General features: G+C 44.1%; 1 protein-coding gene across 1 annotated transcript in view; it reads left to right on the top strand.

Annotated features, from left to right (window-relative positions):
- LOC143987598 (interferon-induced, double-stranded RNA-activated protein kinase-like) overlaps positions 1-25978 on the top strand; it is a 329449-nt gene that overhangs the window by 45331 nt on the left and 258140 nt on the right. The window contains exon 3 of the mRNA XM_077486452.1: positions 20887-21010. Coding sequence (XP_077342578.1) covers positions 20887-21010 — 124 coding nt within the window. The remainder of the gene's footprint in view (positions 1-20886; positions 21011-25978) is intronic.

Raw genomic sequence — 25978 nt, 5'->3', positions numbered from 1 at the left:
TGTTCCCTCACTCAGAAAGCCATGGCTGTGCCCCCAGATGTCACCTGCCAGTGCCCACTGTGCCACCTACCAGTGCCACCTACCAGTCCCCACAGTGCCATCTATCAATGCCCACCAGTGCCACCAATCAGTGCCCATCACTGTCTAATAATCAGTGCCACAGATCAGTGCTGCCTATCAGTGTCACCTACCAGTACCTATCAGTGCTCATTAGTGCCGCCTTATCAGTGCCTATCACTGCCCATCAGTGCTGCCTATCAGTGCCCATTAGTGCAGCCTCGTCAGTGCACATCGGTGAGGGAGAAAAATTACCTGTTTTCAAAATTTTATAACAAACTATGAGTTTTTTGTTTTATTTAGCAAAAAATAAAAAACCCAGCAGCAATTAAATACCACCAAAAGGAAAGCTCTATCTGTGTGAAAAAATTATAAAAATTTAATTTGGGTAAACTGTAGCAGACCGTGCAATTATCATTCAAAGCGTAACAGCGCTGAAAATTGGTCTAGGCAGGAAGGCGTTTTTAAGTGCCCAGTAAGTAAGTGGTTAATTTCAGTTCATTCACTTGCTAGGACACTGGATTTCTATCAGGATCAACATGTATATTTCTATTTGTTTAAAAAGTTCTGTATTGGCAGATTAATTGATATACATGTAGCGGTAAGCAAATAAAAACGTATACAAACTTCACAGATAAACGCAAATGTAGTTAAAATACAGAAATATCATCTTCAACAGCGAACTCTGGTAATTTTGTGTATAGCGTGATGCACAATATACAGTGGGGTCAGAATGGAACGTCCCAGCACTCCCATTTCCTGTCAAAGAGGTTGATCGTGTCATACAGGGTGTGATGAATATGATCAAGGAGTTTAATTGTCTCCATCCTGGCCAAAATCTGTGACCAGGATGCCGAGGAGGAATGCCAATTTAGGGCAGTCATCCAATGAATGGCTACAAAAAGTGTGTGTATCAATCTTTAACACGGAACGGGAATGTCCAGGATAATAGTTAAAAAGGTGCACATCTGTACTGTCAATGTAAGCAGGTGACCAGCTATCTTGGATGCTCTCATGGCTGCCTGTTGCCAAAGTGGTTTAAAGTGTTTGCAGCTCCAAAAAATTTGGAGGAAGGAACCTGATTCAGGGCAGGCGTAAAAGCACAAGGGAGATACAGCTGGGAATATGGTGCGAAACTTAGTGGGTGTCATATACCATCTGGTATGTAATTTAATGGCAATTTCACTGGTAGACATAGATCTTGAGTTTTTATAGGTTTTCCAACATCTCTTCCCACTCTGGGGGTGAGAACATGAGATTAGTTTGTAATTCCCACCTGGTTATTTGGTTTGTTTTTTGGTCTAAGGATGCTTTGTTAATAATCTTGTTTATGTGTGAGATAACTCCTCTCTCTCTAGAAGCGTGTTCACAAATTAGTTGAAATTAAGTGTTCTTAGTGTGGGACGATAGTGTCTATTGAGATAAAAATGTTGTATTTGGAGATATCGATAATGCTCAGATGGAGGTATATCGTGTTCGGTTTAGAGTTGGGCGAACGATTTAAAGTGCATGCCAGCTTTGAAAGCTGGAAAGGTGGTTAAACCTTTGGAACTCTATCTGGCCACACTGTCCCTATGTCAGAAAGCTGGGGGAAAGTCAGGGTCGCCTATAAAGGAGTAAAGAGGTGCAAGTAGGGAAGCTTATTTGAATTTGTCATGGTAGAAAGACCATCGATACAGGGATTGGCCTATGTTATTGTTAAGGGGTGTTACATTACATGCTCTAATGGATCTAGTCCATAGCAATCTAGGAAGGTAATATGGGAACACCGAGTGCATTTCAAAATGTAGCCATGGGATATCAGCAATGGGTTATGCCATTGGGCCCGCTAAATAATAACGCCATAAATTTGGGAGGCCCAAACCTCTGAGAGGTTGGGGTCTGTATAGCACAGATTTGTTAAATCTTGTGTTTTTGGCATGCCATACAAATGTATTTATGTCTCTTTGAATGGAGTCTATATAGGACTTAGACATTGCTTAGAAGGGTCCTAAAGAAAAATAGTATTTTGGGCAAAATCGCCATTTTGATGGCTGTAATTCTACCCAAAAAGGAAATGTGGTATGAGGACCAGGTCTTTAAAAGGGTTCTAATATGGGAAGCTAATGGACTATAATTGAGGTGGAAAAGGTCTTGTAAAGTAGGTGTTAGCTGGACTCCCAAATAGCGGAATGACTGAGTGTACCAGGAGAAGGCAAAGTCTTGTTGCAGGGAATTAGCTAAATCATTGGGAATGTTGATGGGCACAGCTGTGCATTTGGGCAGACTCATCCCTAGACTCGAGAATAATTGGAATGAGTTCAGAAGCTACATTAAGTTTGGCAGTGCGAATAGGGAGTTTGTCAGGAACAGTAGGCCATCATCCGCATAAAGGCTAAGTTTGAATTCTTCGGGTCCTTTACAATAGCCCTTAATGTCAACATTATTTGCTATGGCTCTAGACAAAGGTCCTATTGCCAGAGCAAATAGGAGAGGGGACAGAGGACAGCCCTGTCTCGTGCCTCTATGAAGTGAAAATAATTGAATTATTGCCCGACAAACTAATACGTGTTTGGGGATCTTGATATAGGGCATGAAAACCTTCCATGAAAGCTCCTGTAATACCAAATCTAGGCAGTAAGTGATCCAGGCATTACCAGCTCACACTATCAAACGCCTTGTGTATGTTGAGGCTAAGGAGTAGTACCGGTGTAGAGTTTATGTTGGCGTCTTGGATAATGTTCGTAACTAACCTAATATTATCGGTAATTTGTGTACCCGGTATGAAGCCAGTTTGGTTTGGGGAAATAAGCGTGGTTATCACTGAGGCCAGTCTGTCTGCCAGCAACCTGCCAAATATTTTTAAGTCGTTGATGACTGAGATGGATGGAAGGAACATATGGTCTTTGTGTGGTTTCGGGATAAGGGACATATTGCTGAAAGCATCTCTGATGGAAAGTGGTGATCTTCCATTATAGAGAGTGACTAGTTTAGGGGTCAGTGTGGAGGAGAATTTTTTTATAGTAAGTGGTTTTTGTGTAGCCATCTGGACCAGGGGCTGTGGATGATTTAAGGGACTTGGTAATGTCTACAATTTCTGAGCTAGTGGGGGTGTTCAAGGTTTCAAGTTGCTGAGCAGACAGAGTGGGCAGCGACAAATCGACAAACCAGGTTTGAGTGGTCAGGTCAGCAGCCACCGCTGGTTTGGAAAATAGCTTCTGGTGGTGGTTGACAAAGATACCAAGAATGTCGCTAGGATGAGATACCAAAGAGCCAGGTGAGTTTTGCAGTTACATGAGGTGGTTTAACCATATGGTTAAGTTTTTTTCTGCTGAACATCATAGAAGCAGAGTTACTCAAAGCCCTTTTATCTTCTGATAGTATTGTGTCTAATGCGCTTTTTTTGGAGTCGATTTGTTTGAGGATGTCGGGCATGGGCGATTGGTTATAGCAGTTTTACAAACAGTCTAGCGTCTTAGTAAGGGAACATAGATCAGCCAGTTTAGTTCTGTGCTTTTTAGATGCTAGGTGAATGAGGTGACCCCACGTGACCATCTTATGGGCTGTCCACATCGTGGTTGGGGACATGTCAGGCAATGAATTCCCAGTAAAATAGTTATCTAAATGATCGGTAAGTGAGTCCATAACCGCAGGACCGGTAAGAAGAGAATCGTTAAGTCTCCATGAGTGTGAAGTGGGTTTGAGGCCTATTTGAGCCGTTGAGAATGCCACCATGTGGTGATCAGATCAAGGGCACACATGGATATCAGCAGCAGCGGAATTGGCGAGGACAACTGGGGTTAAATAGATATAGTTGAGGTGGGCATAACCGTCATGTGGGTTAGAGTGAAAGGTATATGATCTAGTGCCCACATTGTGCACTCGCCAGGCATCAATCGGTTGCAAAGCATTGAGGGCACCTACAAGCAATTTAGGAAAGGCCTTCGAGGAAGGAGTAACTCTGCTTCTATCTAACACCAGGTGAGCTGCAAGATTGAATTTGCCCCCTACAACCAAGTGTGGGGAGAGATATTGATCTAGAGTATCAAAAAAGCATTGGATAAATGACACTTGGGCCTCATTCAGAGCATAAACAGAGACTATAGTGGTAGCCTTGTATCGTGCCTTGGAGGATTATAAATCTGCTTTCAGGGTCGTTCTGTACATGGTTAATGTTAAACACCAGGGTGTTGCATGTGAATATGGCTACTCCCCGGGACTTAGCTGTATGAGTGGTGCTATAAAATTGTAAAATCCTTTTAAAATCTTTGTAAAATTGCAAAATATTGAGGATTATGGAAGACTGAAAAATGGGTCTCCTGCAGTAGCAGGATATCAGCTCCTAAGCTTTTATAATGGCGTGGAATGCTAAACCCTTGAACATTAAGGGATATTATTTTGAGCGCCATAGTAAGCCATCAAAAGGGGGGGGGGGGATATGTGTAAGAGTACAAGAACTCTCGCCCATGAGGCGTGAAGTCTCAGTGAGGCAGCCATATTCCTATGCTTATACCTGTCGAGCAGTGTCATAGAATTGTTATATGCTCTAACAGTATGAAGGAGCATATAGTACCATTGAATTGATAAATTAAATCTTCCATAACCATTTGATGTAAACCAATAAAACCAACAAAATAGAAACCAACATAGAACAAGGGGGTCAATGGAGAACCTCCAACCTGACCAAAACATAATATATTTTGGACTAACATGTCCGATACCTACCACAAGAGCCGAGTTAATCTGTGATGGCCAACCACACAGCCATATATCACACACTGCATTGAACGCCATCAGGGAGTAAGTAGGGGGAATAATTGTGTAGGCGAGGAGACTTCTTGCCAGACAGTGAATGTCCATATGAGACATTATATCTTGAGGATGATGTCATCCGAACGGGAGTTAGTATTACCATAAAGGTTTCTTTTAGGGTTTTTACCAGACTGGCTATCCACGTAAGGAATGATCTTTGGTGTAGACAGTAAGAGGAAGAATTCCATGGAGGGTCCCGTGGAAAGCCACGTCTTACTGTGTGACTGAACAATCCGGCCCAGTCAGCTACATCGTTATTGGGGAACCTGAGGCAGTTTGTATCATTAAGGCACAAAAGTGGTGAGGCAAAAAACAAGCTGATCAGGCTGGAAGGTCAGGGAAAGGTCGGCGCCATCTTCTCTGATCACGGCGAGAGGATGGTGTGGCCTAGATAGGGTTAGGGTTAGGCCGAGGAGTATAGGGGTTGCGGAGTACTGCTTCTGACTCCACCAGCCCAAATTTAATCAGGAGATCCTAGCCTTCCATAAGATTATAGACAGTGTACATGATGCCATTATGAGGCACTGTGAGTTTGAACGGCAATCCCCAGCGTTATCTATTACGAGCTTGCTTGTAGCATCATTGTCACTTCTTTCAGTTTGCGTCTGTGATCAAAAGTGGACTTAGAAAGGTAGGGGTAGATTTGGATTTTGACTCCATCCAAATTTATTTGGTTGGTATTCCTGGAGGCTCTCAGGATTTCTTTTTCTTTTATCAGGAAATCCTTCGTACAGAGTATGACATTGCGCGCGCAGGGGGGGGGTTAATCTGCCGGGGGTTTCGTGCACAACGCTCTGTGCAGCCTATTGCAAGTAAATGCTTTAGATGGGGTATCCGGGAAAAGTGAACGAAACAACTTCATGGTTACAGATGCGAGATCTGCAACTGACTCAGGGATACCCCTCAGCCGCAGGTTGTTCCTGCGATTACAATTGTCCAAGTCCTTGACTTGGGACTGCAGGAATGAATAACTCTCTGCCAGGCATCTGGCAGAGAGTTATTCATTCTACATAAGTGCTCAAAATTTTTACAGAGATCTGTATGTGCAAGGGCTAGTTCATTGTGTTAAATTTCTAACAGATCTGTGCGGGTGCCCAGTGTTGTGATTTCCTGTGTAAACGTGCGCCTGGTTTTATGTGGCTCAGATTGGAATTTTTCAGCCAGTTTATCATACATCACTGATGAGCTGTTTTCCAAGTCAGCTTTGGTGAGCTGGGTAGGGTACTCACGGTTCTCTGAATGCTAGCTAGTGGCTGTAGGAGAGGCTGCAGGTAAATGAACCAGTGGTGTGGAGCCACACTGGGTCTGGGCACCATCTTTGGTCATCCTGGCCTGTTCCGAGGCGTGCAGGAGATAGTTGATGAGGGACCCTTGAGGCTTGTTCTTCCGCTTGTTTATTTTTTTAGCGGAGGACATGCACCTTGTAGTTCCACAGGGGTGCGAGAGATAAAGGGTGAGAATTGGAAGCTAAATAGCCCCATGGGAGTCGTTTTCATCTTGCTGTCTGCCGGAAGTGTCTGGAAGTGTCTGTCTCTTATTGCGCCGTGCATGTGGCCCCAAACAGGTATATTTTTGTGCTTGTAGAATATGTACTTAGTCTGAAAAAAAAGGCAGACACCATATGGACTTGAAAGCTGAAATATATAAAAATAGTTGTTCTTGTGCCCAGGCATACTTTAACTTATTTAAAGTTCAGCTACACCTTTATATAACTAACTACCTATGTGTTCTCCACACCCCCCTTAGTAGGCAGAAAATATGATCGCAGATGCAATGGGTTACCACACTGGTTTTTAAAAGTGTAGTGCAGTGTATACTTTCAGTTTTCTTGTTGTATTAGACATTAGTATGTCACAACTGTATTGATCTTGCCTTCATCAGATGTAGTGATGTCACCCCTGTAAAAGCCACATTTTGAAGATGCACACAAATTAGGAGTGAAAATGTGTATTTCCCTACTGATCCCATGCCTAATGTCAACATGTGCTAGCTCCCATCATGGGGGATGAATGGATGTGTTTCGGGGGTGCAACCCCTTCCTCTCATCTACTTTACTTTAGTTGTGAGGAAGGGGTTGCACCCACAAAATGCATACATTGATATCTCATGATGGCAGATAGCATATTTTGACAGACTGTGTCCATCTTCAAAATTTGACTTTCAAATTACTTAAAAAAAAATTCAAATTAAAAAATATAACAAACTATACATTTTTGGGTGTTTTATATTCTGCCTAAAACATCAATGATGAGTTTTTTCTCAACATTATTGATGTTTTCCTTTAACTTCTCTAATTCCTGATTGCACACCATGAGCTCCCCGATGAAGATCTGTGCACCTGCACCGTTGAAATTAGTTTTTTCTTCCACATCACCTAAAAATAAAAAAACACACCATGTATTATAAATATGCAGGTATACACCTATTACCTGAGGCAGTGGTCTCAGACACTGACCTGTTGCGGTCACTATTTCGCCAATTCCTGAGCCTCTCCTTCCTTCACATCTTCAGGGTGCGTGGGGATCTCCCCTTCTTTAGGAGGTGTGGTGTTCTTGGTGTCCTCAGATGTCCCAAGTCTTTTCTCCCATCTGTGAATAATAAAAAATGTATACTTAGCACACACATATTTGAAGCAAGAAATAGGATTATGAAACAATGCTTGGAAGTGTCGTACAATTGTCTGTTTTGGCAGAGTTCCAAGCTGAAGACATGATTTTTTTCCCTTTCTTAAAGCTGGAATACTTACCTGTTTTGGTAAAGTTTCACACATGGAGAGACCACTAGTATCCACTGGAGCACCTGTGTGGGACTGGTGTCCCACATTATAGTGCTCCTGCGTCCAGATGTGTAAACAGCTGCTGAGTGTCCTCTTTTTACACTGAATCAAGTTTGCATTTCCTTATAGTTACAAACCCATCTATACAACAATGTACTAAACTTATTTTAATACAAATAGGCCTGAACAAATGTAGTTAACCTGCATCTGCCAAAAACATCGTATTAGTGGTCGAACAAACGATGTTTACTACGAACGAACTGTCCCCACGAACCTCAAAACTTGTCATTTTAACCGCCATTTTAAACTGTTCAACAGTAAAGATAATCACATGGAGCAGCATGCAAGTAATATTAATAATGGGCACACACGAAAAATACTTAGTTTTTTGCAGCACATCCTTCTGTACTGATCCTGCTCCCTTAATTTGAGGTCTGACCAGCGTTTCCTCAGTTGCTCCTTGGATGGTCGTACCCCAAAATTCTCACAACTTTAGTCATGATCTCAGTCAGCTTTTCTCACATTTGGGTTTGGGTACGGTCCATACTTCCCATCATAGTCTGCCCTCTTCAAGATGTCCACCTTCTCTACAAAGGCCATATTTGAGGCCTTAAATCTCCTCCTGGATCAGGACGTTTCAGGCTCCGGCCTTTCCTCGTCGCTGCTATTATGCACTTGTTGTCTCTCCTAGGGATGCACCGAATGGGTTTTTTGGTGCCGAAACCGATACCGAAAATGAAAAATACACTAGGCCGAAAACCGAAACCGATACCGAAACAGCACCGAAACCGAAAATGGCTTTTTTTATATATTAAAAAAAATATATATATATATAAAATTGCCTTATATGGTATTATTCATTATAGTATTCATATTCAACTAAATCATTAATTTTATGAATAAAAGAATAGTCTAGTAATGGAAAATAACAGTACTTTAATAAAGCAACCCAAATAAATTGGACAGTGGACACAGAAGATAAAATCATAAAATCAAATAAAATACTAAATTAAATGATAAATTACTACCGCATATCCTGCAGTGTAGACTGCAGTCAGTGCACATTGAACCATAACAACAAAATAAATAAAAAAAATGAAATAAAATAATATAAAAATAAAACGACTAAGACTAAGTCTAAGAAGACTTAATGTCTTAGACTTTATTAATTTTCAACTTAAACCAGAAGAACTAGTAGTAATTCAGTTTTCTCTCCCTAAGGTGTCAGCGGCTGCATGTGCGATAAAAGTGTATGCATGTAGCTGCGGGTTACACACACAGTCATACAGTAGACCACACTGTTTTCCGGCCCCCGGGTATGAGCAGAGACAGCCTGGAATACAGTCTACAGTCTGGTCTACAGCAGCGGTGTTCGGGCAATCACAGCAAGCAATGTAGACTAGTCTGTTTCTGGAAGTCTCTGCCCATATCTGGAACACAGTGTGGTATAGTGTATAGTACTGGAATATGTAGACAGCCACAGATACAGGACATACAGTTTTGCACATGCAGCGGGCTGAAAGCTTAGGGAGAGACAATCAATGACTAAGGCCACGTACACACGGGCGGACTGTTCGCCCAACTTTGTTCGTCAAACAATCCGACAAACAGTCCGCTCAAAATTTGCATGAACGGACTTGACCACACACGATGAACGAACAGTCCGCTGAAAGCGTGCGCGATGACGTGAACGGCATGTACGACGGGACGAGAAATTAGACGTCCAATACACTGCAATGCAACCTTCGCCGTGTAAATCCTTTCTGAGCATGCGCGAAACTTAGTTTGTCGAACAAGCCTACACACGAGCGGACTGTCCGCTGAAATCAAGTTTCAGCGGACTGTCTTACGGAAATTCCGAAAAACTTTGTTCGTCAGACTGTCCGCTGAAACTGTCCGCTGAAGCCCACACACGAGCGGACTGTCCGCTGAAACACTGTTCAGCGGACAAAGTTGGGCGAACAGTCCGCCCGTGTGTACGCGGCCTGACAGTTTTGTCCCAACAACAAACTATAAAGAATAACAATGGCAGAAGGCTGTTGTTCTGTTTCACAGTAATATATAAGTATGCTAAATGCAATAAATATTTTCAACCTGAGAGAACTGTAGTAATTTATTTTTTCCCCCCTAAGTTCTCTCCCTAAGGTGTCAGCGGCTGCATGTGCGATAAAAGTGTATGTATGTAGCTGCGGGTTACATACACAGTCATACAGTAGACCACACTATTTTCCGGCCCCCGGGTATGAGCAAAGACATCCTGGAACACAGTCTACAGTCTGGTCTACAGCAGCGGTGCTCGGGCAATCACAGCAAGCAATGTAGACTAGTCTGTTTCTGGAAGTCTCTGCCCATATCTGGAACACAGTGTGGTATAGTGTATAGTACTGGAATATGTAGACAGCCACAGATACAGGACATACAGTTTTGCACATGCAGCGGGCTGAAAGCTTAGGGAGAGAGAGAGATATAGTTTGGTCCAACAGCAACAAACTATGTATGATATGTGTGTACAGTACTAAAGCTGGAGATCTCTTAAATTGAAGAAGTGCAAAAACTGTAGAACTACTACAATGAACAAACAACTAATGGCAGTATGGCACAACTAGACAACTGGAACATACTGGTAGTCAGTCAGTCATACTATGTTGTATGTTCCAATTGTCCAATGCCAATTCATTTACTATGTTCAACAACATGGTAAAGGAATTAGTCTATGCTACGGATTTATAAATCTATTTCAGTATAAGTGGCAGATTTCGCTTTAAGAACAAAAGTTGCTCCGCTTTCTCACAGGAGAGACGGTTTCTCTTCTCGTCAAGAATATGAGATGCTAGACTGAATAGTCTCTCACTCTTTGTACTGGTGCTTGGGGCAGATAAATATCTGCGTGCAATCTGTGCAAGCAAAGGAAAACGTTGTTTGTTGATGCGCCAGTACACAAGGGGATTGTCACTTCTGGCGATAGGCTGTTCAGCTAAATAAATGTCCAGCTGTTGGGTAGCTGTACTTGTTGTTGCACTGCTATGGACCAGGGTGCATTCATGTAAAATTTCTTCAAACATATCAGATATGGAGGGAGCGTGTTCCTCTTCACTTGTATGCAACCGTTTCTTCTCACTTTCCTCTGTGCTACACCTCAAAACTCCTTCACCAGATGCTTCCACCACCTCCATTTGTGCCTGTATCATTTCCCGTGCACGCTGCTTTTTCTCAACATTAAAATAATGCTCTTTAAATCGAGGATCTAGAACTGTTGCAATGCAGTACAGAGGGTTGGACTCGGTGTCTTGAAACCGGTTAGTAACAGCCTCCAGTAGAGTGGTTTTAGCCGTTTTTACGCCATGGTCTGTTTCTATCTCTTTTCCTAGCAGACGCTTCAGTGCGGCAATCAAGGGAATAACTTCAGAAATGGAAGCATTAGTTGAGCTTATTTCTTTTGTTAACTGTTCAAATGGAGATAGAAGAGACAAACTATTTTCAACTAACATCCACTGATGTGCACTCAGTGTTGCCGGCAGCTCGTAATCTGCAATGTATGCAGCTAAAACACGCTTCAAAAAGACCTTGCAGCATATAGTAGGTGCTGTTCCAACGAGTGGCTACATCTTGCTGCAGTCGTTTCGGTGGCATTCCAAACTGTATCTGCAAAGCTTGTAATCTGGAATAAGCAAGTGGAGAATGCTTAAAGTGACCCACAATTTTTCTTCCTTTTGATACAATATCAGATATGGTGCGCTGACTCAGCAATCCTTCATTCACAGCCAATTGCAGCGTGTGTGCCATACACGGTATGCTTTTAAGTTCATTGTCCTCCATTGCCTTTGCCATGTTCCGCGCATTATCTCGTACAATCAAATGCACTTTAGACTTCTCAATGTGCCAAGTGTCAAGCATGGATTTTAAAGTGTCAGCTATTGCTGCTGCAGTATGTGATCCAACAAACTCACGTGTGTTAAGTAGGATGTTTTGCAATTGAAATTTGTCATCTATCCACTGCGCTGTCAGGCTAAGCATGCTCGTTGGACTGACGTCTGAACTCCAAATGTCGGTAGTAAAACTGATTGCTATGATGTCGGTAGTCATGAGCTCTTGAACGTGTTTTCTAACACTGCAAAACAATTCAGGTAGACAGGTATCTGCAAAGTAGCGTCTGCTTGGTAGTGAGTAACGCGGCTCAATATGTTGCATAAGCCTACGGAATCCAATGTCCTCCACAACAGAGAATGGCTGGTCGTCTAATGCAATAAATTCCATAATTTTATCTGTTATGGCACAAGCTTTGGGACTGTCACTTGCAAATTTTTTAACCTTTTCAAAGACCGTGGCCACAGATGGTGTTGAGCCTGAGTCACTTTTTGGAAGTGGCACTGTTTTCTTGTAATCTGAATGCTGAACTGGATGTCGTGTTTTCAGATGGTGTATCAAACCTGTTGTTGAAAAATGCCTTGGCACTGTACCCCCTCTTGAAATTTCTGCTGAGCAAAGACTACAGATTGCAAATTTGGGGTCTTTATCAGAAACTTTAAAATATTTCCACACTGCATAGCATTGCATAGAATGATCTATAGTGGGAGTGAAATCTGAGGGGGAAAAGAAAAAAAAGGACGAAATTAATTTTAAAGCTAAACCCCAGGAGGCAGCTTTAAAAAATAACACAAACTATCACTTTTTTTTTAAAACGCTGCAGCTCTTGCCATGCAAGGTATTTAATAATATGTCTGCACTGCAGTATATCTCCTGACTTGTACCAAAAGATAATATAATTGCACTGATTAAATTTCATTGCAAATGGAATGGATTGCTTGCATGCAAATTGCAATTGCATGCTATATTTAATTTTTTGGGCGCTATTCTGCAGTATAATATAATACTATAACTTCATGTGCTTGTTGTTGTACAATAAAATATATAATATATATATAGTTGTTAAATATAATATATTATATTGCGTACTGTCATGTTTTAAAAAAATCATGTCATGTCAGTGTGCTATACTATACCAAATGACAAATTCAATGACAACAAGGGCATACATTTTATAGTATACTAGTACTACAGAATAATAAATAGCATGCCATTCCATTTCAAATCAGTTTACATTTTTTTTTTTTTTTTTTGCTACATCACGATGTACTGTAAGACATTTAATTAATACCATACTGCATGGCACAAAAGGCACAAAGGCGTAAGTAATACATGTTGTTTGACTGCTATGACAGTTTCAGTAGTATAGTAAAATAAATTAGTTGGATTGTTTGGCAGTTTAAGGCAAAAAGGCAATGCATTGCTCACCGGCGAATAGTAGTAATGGTAGCCATCCAGGAGGGACAGTGCCCACTGTTGTACTTCAGTATGTGCAGCCCTCTATGAAGCCATCTCGGGTCCCAGCAGCGTCTCTCGGGTCCCAGCAGTGTCTCTCGGGTCCCAGCAGTGTCTCTCGGGTCCCAGCAGTGTCTCTCGGGTCCCAGCAGTGTCTCTCGGGTCCCAGCAGCGTCTCTCGGGTCCCAGCAGCGTCTCACAAGCACGAGGAGCGTCCGCGGGGAAGGTGCCAGCGTCTCAGCAGGGAACGTGCTTACGAGTGCGGCGTCTTATCCGCGAGGAACGTGCAAGCCGCCCACAGAACGAGTGATGTCATCCGAAGTTTCTCCCACCGCTACTGCGCATGCGCGATTTTCGGTGCCATTATCGGCAAGAATTCTCTTTCTGCAAAATGCCGAAAAGGCCATTTTCGGCCGATATGTTTCGGCGGCCGAAATTTCGGTGCATCCCTAGTCTCTCCGCCATGTGCTCTCCAACTGAGCTGGAAGAGAAGGGGTGGGGAATATACTAGAAAGAAGGTCAGGGGCAGAGTTTCACACATGCACAGTGTAGCTAAAGCATAACACGCGTGTGTTGTACGTATGATCTGTGAGCGGTGGAAGGAGTAGTGTAAGCGTCGATCGTGCTAGCAAAGGTATAATTTTAACCTAGGGCATCAGTGGTTAGTGGCCTATACCGCTTATAGATTGAGGCCTATATTGAGACAAGATTAGGAGAGTTTAACCTGACATTAGGGTTTGTCTTGTGTTGTTTCTTGCAGATAAAATGGATAAATTAAATGACCATGACTTCCTCCCCAACTTCACTGATAAGTACAGAGAGCTGCCCTGTCTGTGGCAAGTGGGTTCCGTCTGGTCTTGCAAAAGAGGCAGGCTGTTGTAAGAGCACAGCCTTGGTACATGCATGTCATCTGCTGCTGCTCCCGATCTCTCGGAGTCCTGGACCAGATTGTGCTCCCTATTAAATGGACTCTTCAGGCTACCAATTTTGCCTGTCAAATAATTGATGTCTGTCCTGGGGTACAAAGGCTTCACCAATTTCAACAGTTTATCCAGCTTTGCCATTCTCTTTATTTTGTTATGACCCCTTATAAATTTGTACTTTTTATTTTTTTTATAAATACTTGGCTATGTGTTTTTCTTCAAAAAGGACCGTTTGTGAGTAGGCAGGTACATTTCAAAAATACAATGTCAAATTAACAAAGGACACCAACCCCAACCAACCTCTTTTGATGTTAAAAATTACAAGATAATAATGGTGTTGTGGTAACTTGACACACAAAATGACAAAAAATATTATGGCGATCACTATAAAAAAATAATAATAATTTCGAGAGATCTTGAAAAAAAGTACATCACTATAGAAAAAAAGTAAACATTATTCTGGACATCTGGCGGGAAAAAAAAAGATTATTCATGAGATCACGAGAAATAATAAGAAATCAGTTGGTCAGAACTGAGTGTGTATATCAGCAGTAAAGCAATTTATTATTCTAGCATTATGAAGAAGAAGAGAATTTGCTGCATTGAAAGATTTAAAAAATTGCAGCGTGATGAATGTGCTATCTCCATTATGAACGCTAGTTTTACAAGACCGAGCGCTTCTGTCTCATTCTTGATTCAGAGCATGTGTGGAGTTTTGTGCTTCGGACTTGTTTTTTGTCGGAAAATTTGAGAACCTGCTCTCCAGCATTTAACGTCTGAAATTCTGTTAGCAAATGTCCGATGGTGCATACACATGTTCGGACTTTCCAACCACAAGCTCTCATCAAAAATTTCCCGCCGGACATTCCGACCATGTGTACATGGCATAATGGAACCACATTATTATTATTTTTTTTCATTTTTACTCACCCCTCCACAAAAGATTTAATTTGGTTTTTAAATTCAGTTGTACAGTTTATAGGTCACACTAAATGTGGAAAAAGTTCTGAAATGATCCTTCTAACTAATTTTATTTTATTTTTTTATATCAGAGAAACCTGACATTTTAACAGGGGTGTGTAGACTCTTTACAGTCCCTGTGTGTGTGTGAGAGAGTGTGTGTGTGTGTGTGTGTGTGTATGTATGTGTGTGTATGTATATATATATATATATATATATATATATATATAATATCTACACACAGCTCCATGGAGAAACAAAGAGCGGAGGTCCCCCATACAGGCGATGATTGGGGCTGACATACACACAGCCTGCCGGGCTCTTGCCAAGCCTCACGCACATACATAGAAGGTCTCAGTGCGCTCATCCACTGTTGGCAGCATACAGGTCTAGTATTCCTTCATCAGCATCCTGGGCCCGGCTCCACAAATCTTTCTGGATCTTTCCCCGGTGTGTCCCTGCCTCAGAGTGAGCGGAGCTCCTCACAGCGCCATACCTTACCGACACTGACTCCGCCCCCTCCCTCCACACACACTGACCATTAACCCTCCACCCCCTCATCACACCAGCCCTGCAGAATCTCCTCACACCGACAAAGGCCCTCCTCCATCTATAACACACGCTAGAGGGGAGGAGGAGGCAGGGATTGCACCCACCAGAGAAGAAAGCCGGCTGGGGGGGGGAGGAGACGTCACTTCCGGTATCGGAGCATTTGCGTGAGTCCCGATAGGCACGCAAATACTTAGTATTGATACCAATAACCGTATTGGTATTGGTGCAACCCTATTTGTGACCTTTGCTTAGCATTTTTTTTAAACATAGTCCCCTAAGTGTTGGTGGGAATTAAAAATTAAAGTGGTTGTATACCCAATTTTTTAACTTTTACCTACAGGAAAGCCTATAATAAGGCTTACCTGTAGGTAAAAAAAATATCTCCTAAACCTGTACGGTTTAGGAGATATTCCCCTCGGTATGCGCCGCTGACTGCAGCGGCGCATGCGCACAAGGGGATTCTCGGCCTGAAAATCCGGCAGTGGCTGGCCAGCCGGAATGAAATCTCCCACGCGCATGCGCGGGAGTGACGATATCGCGGCTCCGGCCACTCACAGCGCCGGAGCCGCGATACCCGGAAGAAACGCTGAGGGAGCATGTCAGCTCCCTCGGCGTGGATCGGGCCAGATGTCGGGGCCTCGTTCTAAGGTAAGTATTTCATAATGAGCTAGTATGCGGTGCATACTAGCTCATTATGCCTTTTGCTTTGCAGGTTTAAAAAAAAAATGTGCAGGTTTACTACCGCTTTAAGGGTTCATCTTAGTGCCTGTGTTAACAGGCATCAAGCAGGTTTTACTTTGACATAAAAGTCAGGTCAACTGCAGGCCACAAGAGGTGGTCAATTGCAGGTCATATACACCTGGTAATGAATTTTGAATGATTTTGGAAGCGTTTAAAACTGGTGTCCAGCTGATGCCATCACACAAGCCCAAAGCCTGTCCACACAGACCCTTATGAGTTTAGGGTTACGGAGAAGGGAAGATTTAGTATTTGGTTAAGGTTATTAAAACGGAATTCCACCCAAAAGACTAACTTCCGCTCATTTGTCTCCTTTCCCCCTCCAGGGCCACATTTGGGGTAAGGGGATGGACACTTCCGGGAGTCTCGGCCGTGGCCATTGACATCACTACCTGGCTCCCTCCCCCCCCGCTGCAGTAGGAGAGCGCAGCAGGTGCCTCGCACATTTGCAGTAGGGACCCGGCGTGAAGCTGTAATGCTTCACTACTGGGTTCACTTAATGGTTATGGTGGCGGCAGCACCAGACAGCTGATGGAAACATCAGCTGCGGTGCCAACATTGCTGGACTTCAGGACAGGTAAGTATCCTATTATTAAAAGTCAACAGCTGCAGTATGTGTAGCTGCTGGCTTTTAATTTTTGCAGCGGTGGGTGGACCTCCACTTTAAGAAGTACTGGTTTTCACTTATGCACTTTTACAGAGGTCTAGTATGTCTATTGTTGGACTCAACCCTTTCATGTCCAGGGATATTCAGATTAGAAAAGGTTCCAGTCTTCCCTCTAAACCTTCATTTTCAAATCTAAACATTTCTTTTAATGTCCATAGCGACCAAACAGGTTTTATGCCGGGCAGAGGCACAGACATTAATATCAGACGCCTACTCACGCACATAGATAGAGCGGCCGGGGGGGAGTCTGGTGTGGTGGCCTCACTCGACGCGGAGAAGGCTTTCGACTCTGTCGAGTGGGGTTACCTATGGGAGGTGCTCTCGCGATTCGGATTTGGCCCGGGATTTACGAATTGGATCCGCATGCTGTACCGCAGCCCCTCTGCTAGAATCCGTACCAACGGCTGTCTCTCCGGGCAGTTTCGGCTGGCACGGGGTACGAGACAGGGGTGCCCCCTCTCACCAGCCTTATTTGCCCTCGCGATGGAGCCCTTGGCTATCTTGCTGAGAGCGGATGCTGGGATAAAGGGAATACAGGTAGGGCCCATCGAGGAAAAGCTGTCCTTGTATGCAGATGACGCTCTGCTTTATTTAGCGGACGCGTCATCTTCTTTGGGCACTGCACTGGAACTGATTAATCGATTCGGTCGGTACTCCGGTATCCGCATCAATTGGGACAAATCGGTTCTTTTCCCACTCCACTCCTCGACCCCTCGCGTGCCTCATCCGCAGCTTAAATGGGTGGACAGTTTCATGTACCTGGGGATTAGGGTCAGTGGTAGAGTTCAGAACTATCTGGAGGACAATATACAGCCACTCATGACACAACTAGGGGCTAGGTGCGCGGCATGGCGATCTCTCCCTTTGTCCCCAGTGGGCAGAGTCAATTTGTTAAAAATGATCTATCTCCCCAAGTACCTGTATTTCTTTCGTAATACCCCCATCCACATCCCCAGGACTTTTTTCAAGAGACTGGAGAGTCTGTTGATATCCTTTGTCTGGGCTGGGAGACCCCCCAGGGTAGCTAAGCAGATACTATATCTCCCACTATCGGGGGGGGGGCCTGGCACTCCCAAACTTTCAGATCTACTACTGGGCGGCCGTTTTGGTCACAATTCGGTGGTGGTTCTCCCAGCCCACACAGAACCCGGCGGTCACCCTGGAGGCAGCCATCCTTGGCTCCTATGCAGCTCTGAGCAACCTACCATTTCGGGGGCTTAGAGCGAGCTCTTCCATGACGGGCTTGATGCGTACCACGGTGAGGGTCTGGCGGGAGGCAAGGAGGAGCTATGGAAAGCCCAATCACATCTCCCCACATATGCCCCTATGGGGCAACCCCATGCTCCCTCACCTGAATAGTATCCCAGACCCTTCTCTGTGGGTGAAAAGAGGAATCGTTACTTTAAAGCACATAGTTCATCAGGGTAGGCTAATGACTTTCCAAGAACTGAGACGTACATATGGGCTTCCAATTTCTTTCCAGTTCAGATATTGGCAACTGAAGCATGCCTTTGGGGCTCAGTTTCCTGCCCCTCTGACTCTGGAATCGGACTCCATTGAACGCCTACTGACTTCGGACTCCATTGAACGCCTACTGACTTCCAGGGTGATGGGGAGAACCCTGTCGACCTTATATCTTTACCTAACGGTGGAACATGATACTAGTTTGACCAAAACCCGGGAGAAGTGGAGTTCGGACATTCCGTCCCTAGGGGAGGAGGAATGGGAGGAGTGCCTGACTTCTTACATTCCAACAATGATAGCCGCGAAAGACAGGTTTATACAATTTAAATTCCTGCATAGGGCCTACTTCACCCCGCAGAGGCTGGCACGGATTTACCCCCAAAGAGACCCTAATTGTCAAAGGTGTAAACAGGAGGAGGGCACTTTCTGGCACATGGTCTGGTCATGTCCCAAAATCCAGCCCTACTGGGAGGAAGTGGTTTCTACGCTGAATGCTGTGACCGGGTCGAACCTCCAGGTCGACCCTCAAACCCTACTATTGAGCCATTTGGCAGACGTTGAGGGGGACAGGTACTGTAAACTGTGCCTTACCTTCGCATTGTATTATGTCAGACGCGAGATTCTATTGAAATGGAAACTCGAAGACCCCCCTACCCCTGCCTTGTGGAGGAAATCAGTAAACCTGGTGCTCCCCCTGTATAAGTTGACCTATGAAAGCAGACAATGTCCGGGGAAATTTGATAAAATTTGGTCATCCTGGATAGATGCGTCCGCTGATCTTGGTTCCCCCTCCCCCTAACTTTGAGTTGAGCTGAGACGGTGGTGATCCCCCCCCCCCCCCGGTTGACCGCCCTGTCCTCTCTCTCCCGACCATTTCCTCCCTGGCCCACCCCCTTCCGCGGGCTCGCGCGGATGTCAGGTACCTGTATGATGGCTGTGAAGTTCCGCTGGGGATGTCCTGTATTTATGATAGAGTAATGGATGCTCCTGTTATCTGTACTGCTGGATTATTGATTTAAGAATGGTTACTGGATGAAGGTGTTTTTTTTTCTGTTTTCCTTTCTACATCTGTGTACTATTGGATCTACTGTACTTTGCAATGTAATGCTGATTTGTCTAATAAAATTTTCTGTTAAAAAAAAAAAAAAAAAACATTTCTTTTAAGAAAACCTGTCCCTCCAAACCAGCCAAGTCTTACTCCAAGCCTTTCTCCCAGTCTTAAAGCATTTCCAATATGTCAGAGTTGGAGGACTTCTGTTTGCCTCATAGACTTCTGTTTGCACATTTGTTAAAGCGCAACTGCACGCCAAAGGGGATGTTCCGCTTTTAGGCCTCCTCCCCCTCCTCTTTAACATTTGCACATTTTTTAGGAGGAGCAGGTACCTGATTTTGACAAGTACCCCCTTTCACTTTTGCTTGGATTGCCTCAAAGCGGAAGTTCTCCTCCCCTCTCCCTCCCTGAAGTCTTCTGGGAAATGTCACGGGACCCAGAAGACTGCGGGACCATTTACAATATGCAGTGCAGCGGGCAGCCAGCTGTGAAGTCGCAAGCTGTCATGGCCAGGTTTCCACAGTTAAGATGCCTCTCAGGGGAGCACAGTGCTGGATCCTGGGATAGGTGAGTGTTCTGTTTATTTAAAGTTGCCAGCTACAATTTTTGTAGCTGTTGACTTTTAATTTTCATAAATATGACTGGACCTCAGCTTCAAATTCTTCTAGGTGGATGTTCAGGCCTCGTCTCAATATCTGCGCTTCTTGAGAGTACAGGCTGCTCTCTGAATTTCTATCAAACCTTTTTCGATGCATTGTTGCTGTGCTACCCACTCCTCAGTTGGACCTCTTTTGGATGTCCCATGATAAAGACTAAAAAGCCTTAGTCCTGTAATATACGGATATGTACAGACCTCCCTACCATTTGTTCTTGTAATCTTCCATTTTAGTATTTTGCCACTATCGTAAAGTGTCTGATAAGCCTTCTATGGGACAGCAGGGACAGTTCCTCTTCATGGAGACTCCTGATGTCTCCACTGTCACTAGTCCAAACAGATCGCAGACAGCGAGTCCCCAATATTCTTTCATCTGGCAGCTGTGCTGTGTTTCCGACAACTCCAAACCCAGAAGTGCACTTCCAGGTTCACATTTAGTAGGAGATTGGGAATGGCTAGTTCCTGATCTCCTCTACCCTGAGGCATCCTGAATGCCTTCATAGTGGTCCCAGGCTCAAAGATAGGCCAGGTGAGTTCAGGGAAGGAAGGGGAAGGGACCTTTGAGCTGTTGCTGTAGCAGGACTAAAGCCAAGAGGTTATGGACAATCCAGGTCCTGCACTGTACCTGGGTAAGTTCTTCAAATAGTATTAAATCTTTAAATTCAACACAAAAGCCAGGCAGCTAGCTTTTTCAGATGGCAAGATAAGCAATGGCATCTTCTGTGTTTTCCTGGGCACAGGTTTAAAGTGTCAGTGTAAACCTTCTTAAAATACCTCTTTGGTAGGTGCCTAGACAGTCACATAGCAACAAGTGCTTAGTGTACACATTTGAAGTTGCAAGTATTATATAGGTATAATGTGTTATTTTAAATGTAATTATCTGTACAAAAAAAAAACAGGCTGAACTAACACCATTTTTAACTATTCTCCAAGATTCGTTTGTAAAGTCTCTATTGATGGCCAATTGCTTGGTGAAGCAGAAGGAAAGCAAAAGAAGGAAGCAGAGAAGAAAGCAGCAAAAAAAGCACTAGAATCTCAAGGATATGAAGGACTGGGGGTAAGTTTTGGAGAAAAGCTTTGTATTGTGTTTCTCATTTGGTTTCCCTGCTTAGGCAAAGTTCATTTAGTGGATGGAGGTAATCTGAGTATTTATAAATATTTGATCTCTCTATACCCAATTTACTGTACTCTGCACTTCTAGGTCTCTAGAAATTTTAGAATTTTCTGCCTATAATGCCATAACATTCACACTAAAAGAACTGCAAATTAACATGAAAGACTTAAGCAGCCCAAAGATTATACAGTTTTTCAACTAGCGAGTTGAACAAAGACTGACTCAATTCCCTCAGCTACACACCCGATGTGAATGCAAGAATCCTCCCCACTGATCAATGTCAGCATTTTTAGGATGCATCTCTAATATCCAGCTTCTCTCTCCCTTGCCAATATTACCAACAGTTGCCAGCAGTAAAAATGACAGCCAGTAAGTGCCTTGTATTATACAGCAGGAATGGCTGTCAAAATGCTGCTCCTGTGTAAATTTATTGTTCTGTTGTACTTACTATTTCATTAATATATTCAAAAGACAACTCTTTATGTATTGAGACTTTAAAAATCCCTCCAATGAATATATATATATGTGAACAACTTTTAAAATGTAAAAAACATGCCTTTATTTAGTCAATTTAAAAACATCCATCCATTAACCACTTAAAGTTTTTTTTTAAATCAGCAGCTACAAAGACTGCAGCTGCTGACTTTTAAAATATGGACACTTACCTGTCCAGGGCGCCCGCTATGTCCTCACCTGAAGCTGATCTGTCCCTTAGGTGGAGGTGCCGCCATCTTCGGTAAGGGAATCAGGAAGTGAAGCCTTGCAACTTCACGGCCTGGTTCCCTACTGCGCATGCGGGAGCGCTGTGTGTCCTCACTGGTCCCTGCTGTCTTCTGGGACCTGTGTGTCTCCCAGAGGACAGCGGGGGGGGACAGAGGAGGGGCCGGACATGGCGTAGATCGCCGCAGAGCCTGTGGTGATCTATGCCCAGAAGTTGGAGCAAATACCTGGATTATACAGGTATCTGCTCCCCCCTGAAAGGTGCCAAATGTGACACCAGAGGAGGGGAGGAATCCAAAAAGCGGAAGTTCCATTTTTGGGTGGAACTCCGCTTTAAGGACCGGGCCTATTTTTCAAACTTGCGGTCTTACAAGCATACTTTTTTTTTGGAAAAAAATTAATTTTTTTAATTAAATAAGACAACAGTAAAGTTGTCCCAATTTTTTCTTATATCGTGACAGATGATACGCCGAGTTCTGACCAGAGCACTTTGGCACCAGAGCTACAATTTGGCACTGTGCTGCTTTAACTGCTTGCCGACTGGCTCGCGCCAATATAAGTCGTAGAAGGGCATGTACAGGTAGATTAACGTACCTGTACATTGCCCTTTAAGAAGTAGTTTGCAGGCGCGCGCCCGCTGCGACCTCCGTGAGTGTGAGTGTGGGTCCCGCGGACTCGATGTCCACGGGGATACCCGCGATCGTCTCATGGAGAGGAAGAATGGGGAAATGCTGATGTAAACAAGCATGTCGTGTCAAACATAGCCCCCCCCCCCCCCCCCCACAGTCAGAATCACTCCCTAGGACTCACTTAACCCCTACAGTGCCACCTAGTGGTTAATCCCTTCACTGCCAGTCGCATTTACATAGTAATCAAATCAATGCATTTTTAATCGCACTGATCACTGTATAAATGTGACTGGTCCCAAAATAGCGCCAAAAGTGTCCGATCTGTCCGCCATAATGTCGCAGTCAGGATAATAAATCGCTGATCGCTGCCATTACTAGTAGGGATGCACCGAATGGGTTTTTTGGTGCCGAAACCGATACCGAAAATGAAAAATACACTAGGCCGAAAACCGAAACCGATACAGAAACAGCACCGATACCGAAAATGACTGTTTTCAAAAAATATTTTTATACAGGAGATGGTCAGAGACTGGGGACATGGTACAGGAGGTGGTCAGAGGCTGGGGACATGATACAGGAGGTGGTCAGAGGCTGGGGACATGGTACAGGAGGTGGTCAGAGGCTGGGGACATGGTACAGGAGGTGGTCAGAGACTGGGGACATGGTACAGGAGGTGGTCAGAGACTGGGGACATGGTACAGGAGGTGGTCAGAGACTGGGGACATGGTACAGGAGGTGGTCAGAGACTGGGGACATGGTACAGGAGGTGGTCAGAGACTGGGGGCATGGTACAGGAGGTGGTCAGAGACTGGGGACATGGTACAGGAGGTGGTCAGAGGCTGGGGACATGGTACAGGAGGTGGTCAGAGGCTGGGGACATGGTACAGGAGGTGGTCAGAGGCTGGGGACATGGTACAGGAGGTGGTCAGAGGCTGGGCACATGGTACAGGAGGTGGTCAGAGGCTGGGCACATGGTACAGGAGGTGGTCAGAGGCTGGGGACATGGTACAGGAGGTGGTCAGAGGCTGGAGACATGGTACAGGAGGTGGTCAGAGACAGAGAACATGGTACAGGAGATGGTCAGAGACAGAGAACATGGTACAGGAGATGGTCAGAGACTGGCGACACGGTACAGGAGGTGGTCAGAGACTGGCGACACGGTACAGGAAGTGGTCAGAGACTGGCGACACGGTACAGCAGGTGGTCAGAGACTGGCGACACGGTACAGGAGGTGGTCAGAGACTGGCGACACGGTACAGGAGGTGGTCAGAGACTGGCGACACGGTACAGGAGGTGGTCAGAGACTGGCGACCTGATAAAAGAGATAAGTGCAGCCAGTGTTGCCCCCAGTGATGCAGCCAGTGTTGCCCCCAGTGATGCAGCCAGTGTTGCCCCCTGTGATGCAGCCAGTGTTGCCCCCTGTGATGCAGCCAGTGTTGCCCCCTGTGATGCAGCCAGTGTTGCCCCCTGTGATGCAGCCAGTGTTGCCCCCTGTGATGCTGCCAGGTAATCAGCGAGTACTTACTGACTTGGTGCATCCCCAGTTGTAGGTGTAATTCTGTGAGGTGATCCTGTGTTTACTTACAGGGAATGTCCGCTCTTATCAATAGTTTTCTTAGATAAACACATCAGTCTAATGTAAATAATCTTATCAATATGTGGCAATGCTGTGAAAATCTCCTTCCTCTGATGCAGCCAGCGATGCCCCTCTGCAGTGAAGAGAGCCGTCTGGTTGAATAGAGCGCCGGGAACATCACAGCTTTAATTTCAATAGCTGTGTGTTCCCCGTCGCGCGCCGTCACACACAGCCCCTCCCCCTTGTCCAGGCACTTTGATAGACAGATCACCCGTCCAATCTGGACAGGTGATCTGTCTATCAAAGTAACCCCGGACAAGGGGGAGGGGCTGTGTGTGACGGCGTGCGGCGGGGAACACACAGCTATTGAAATTAAAGCTGTGATGTTCCCGGCGCTCTATTCAACCAGACGGCTCTCTTCACTGCAGAGGGGCATCGCTGGCTGCATCAGTCCTGCTCTATTCACCCCCATCATGGGAGGCACCAGGGGCGGGGGCGGAGTTCCGCCCCAAGCCCCGCCACATTTTCGGCTCAATTATCGGCCGTTTTTTCCTTTTGGCAAATTGCCGAAAAGGGCATTTTCGGCCGATATGTTTCGGCGGCCGAAATTTCGGTGCATCCCTAATTACTAGTAAAAAACAAATATTAATAAAAATGCCATAAAACTATCCCCTATTTTGTAGACGCTATAACTTTTGCACAAGCCAATCAATAAAAGCCTATTGCGATTTTTTTTTTTTTTTGTTTACTAAAAATATGTAGAAGAATACGTATTGGCCTAAACTGAGGAAATACATTGTTTTTTTAATATATTTTTGGGGATATTTATTACAGCAAAACGTAAAAAAAATATGCGTTTTTTTTAAAAATTGTCGCAATTTTTTTGTTTATAGCGCAAAAAATAAAAACCGCAAAGGTGATCAAATACCACCAAAAGAAAGCTCTATTGTCAGTTAAAGTGACGCAGTGCCGAATCGCAAAAAAATGCTGTGGTCTTTTGTCAGCCAATGGTCCGGGACTTAAGTGGTTAATTGGTAATTGTGCAGTCATGCAATGCTGTACCCAAACGAATTTAATAGTATTTGATTGCCTCTGCAATTTTTATTTTTTGTGATATAAACAGAAAAAGACCAGAAATTTTGAAAAAAAATTATATTTTCTACTTTTTGTTATAAAAAAAATCCAATAAACAAAATGTATTCATACATTTTTGGCAAAATGTATTCATGTGCAAAATGTGTCTTTGGTAAAAAAAAATGTCAATAAGCGTATATTTATTGGTTTGCGCAAAAGTTAGAGTACATTTTCTGGAATTTATGCAGCTTTTAGTTTGACTGCTTATCTAATTTATTGAGGTGATAAAATGGCAGGGCAGTACAAACCCCCCCCCCCCAAATGACCCCATTTTGGAAAGTAGACACCCCCAAGGAAATTGCTGAGAGGCATGTGGAGCCCATTGAATATTTCACAAGTGATTGAAAAATGACAAAAATAAAATAAAAATCATTGTCACTAAATTATATATTGCTCACACGTGCCATGGTTATATGTGGAATTACACCCCAAAATACATTCTGCTGCTTCTCCTGAGTATGGCGATACCTCATGTGTGAGACTTTTTGGGAGCCTAGCTGCATACAAGACCCCGAAAATCTGCTGCTTTTCCTGAGTTTGGGAATACCACATGGAGTGTCCTACATGAACGATTTTAGGGACTAAATTGAGGAAAAGGACCTCCAAGATTAGGGAAGTAAACAAGTGGCTTAGGAGCTGGTGTAGTAAGGAGGGCTTTGGGTTCCTGGAGGAACATATTCCAGAGGGTAGTATTAGTGGTAGGTTGACCAAAGCACATAAACATAAGGTAAGTAAGTATAGTTGCAATCTTGGAACACCCAATAAGAGAATAATATAAACTATGTGGCATTTTCACCAATGCCAGGAGCCTGGCGGAGAAGATATGTGAACTAGAGATACTGTTGTACGAGG

Source organism: Lithobates pipiens, unplaced genomic scaffold (genome assembly GCF_037356315.1).
Source record: "Lithobates pipiens isolate NorthernLeopardFrog02 unplaced genomic scaffold, aLitPip1_a1.2 Scaffold_18, whole genome shotgun sequence".
NCBI classification, from domain to species: Eukaryota; Metazoa; Chordata; class Amphibia; order Anura; family Ranidae; genus Lithobates; species Lithobates pipiens.
Note: the sequence above shows the minus strand (reverse complement) of the source record. Positions and strands in the feature narration are given on the sequence as shown.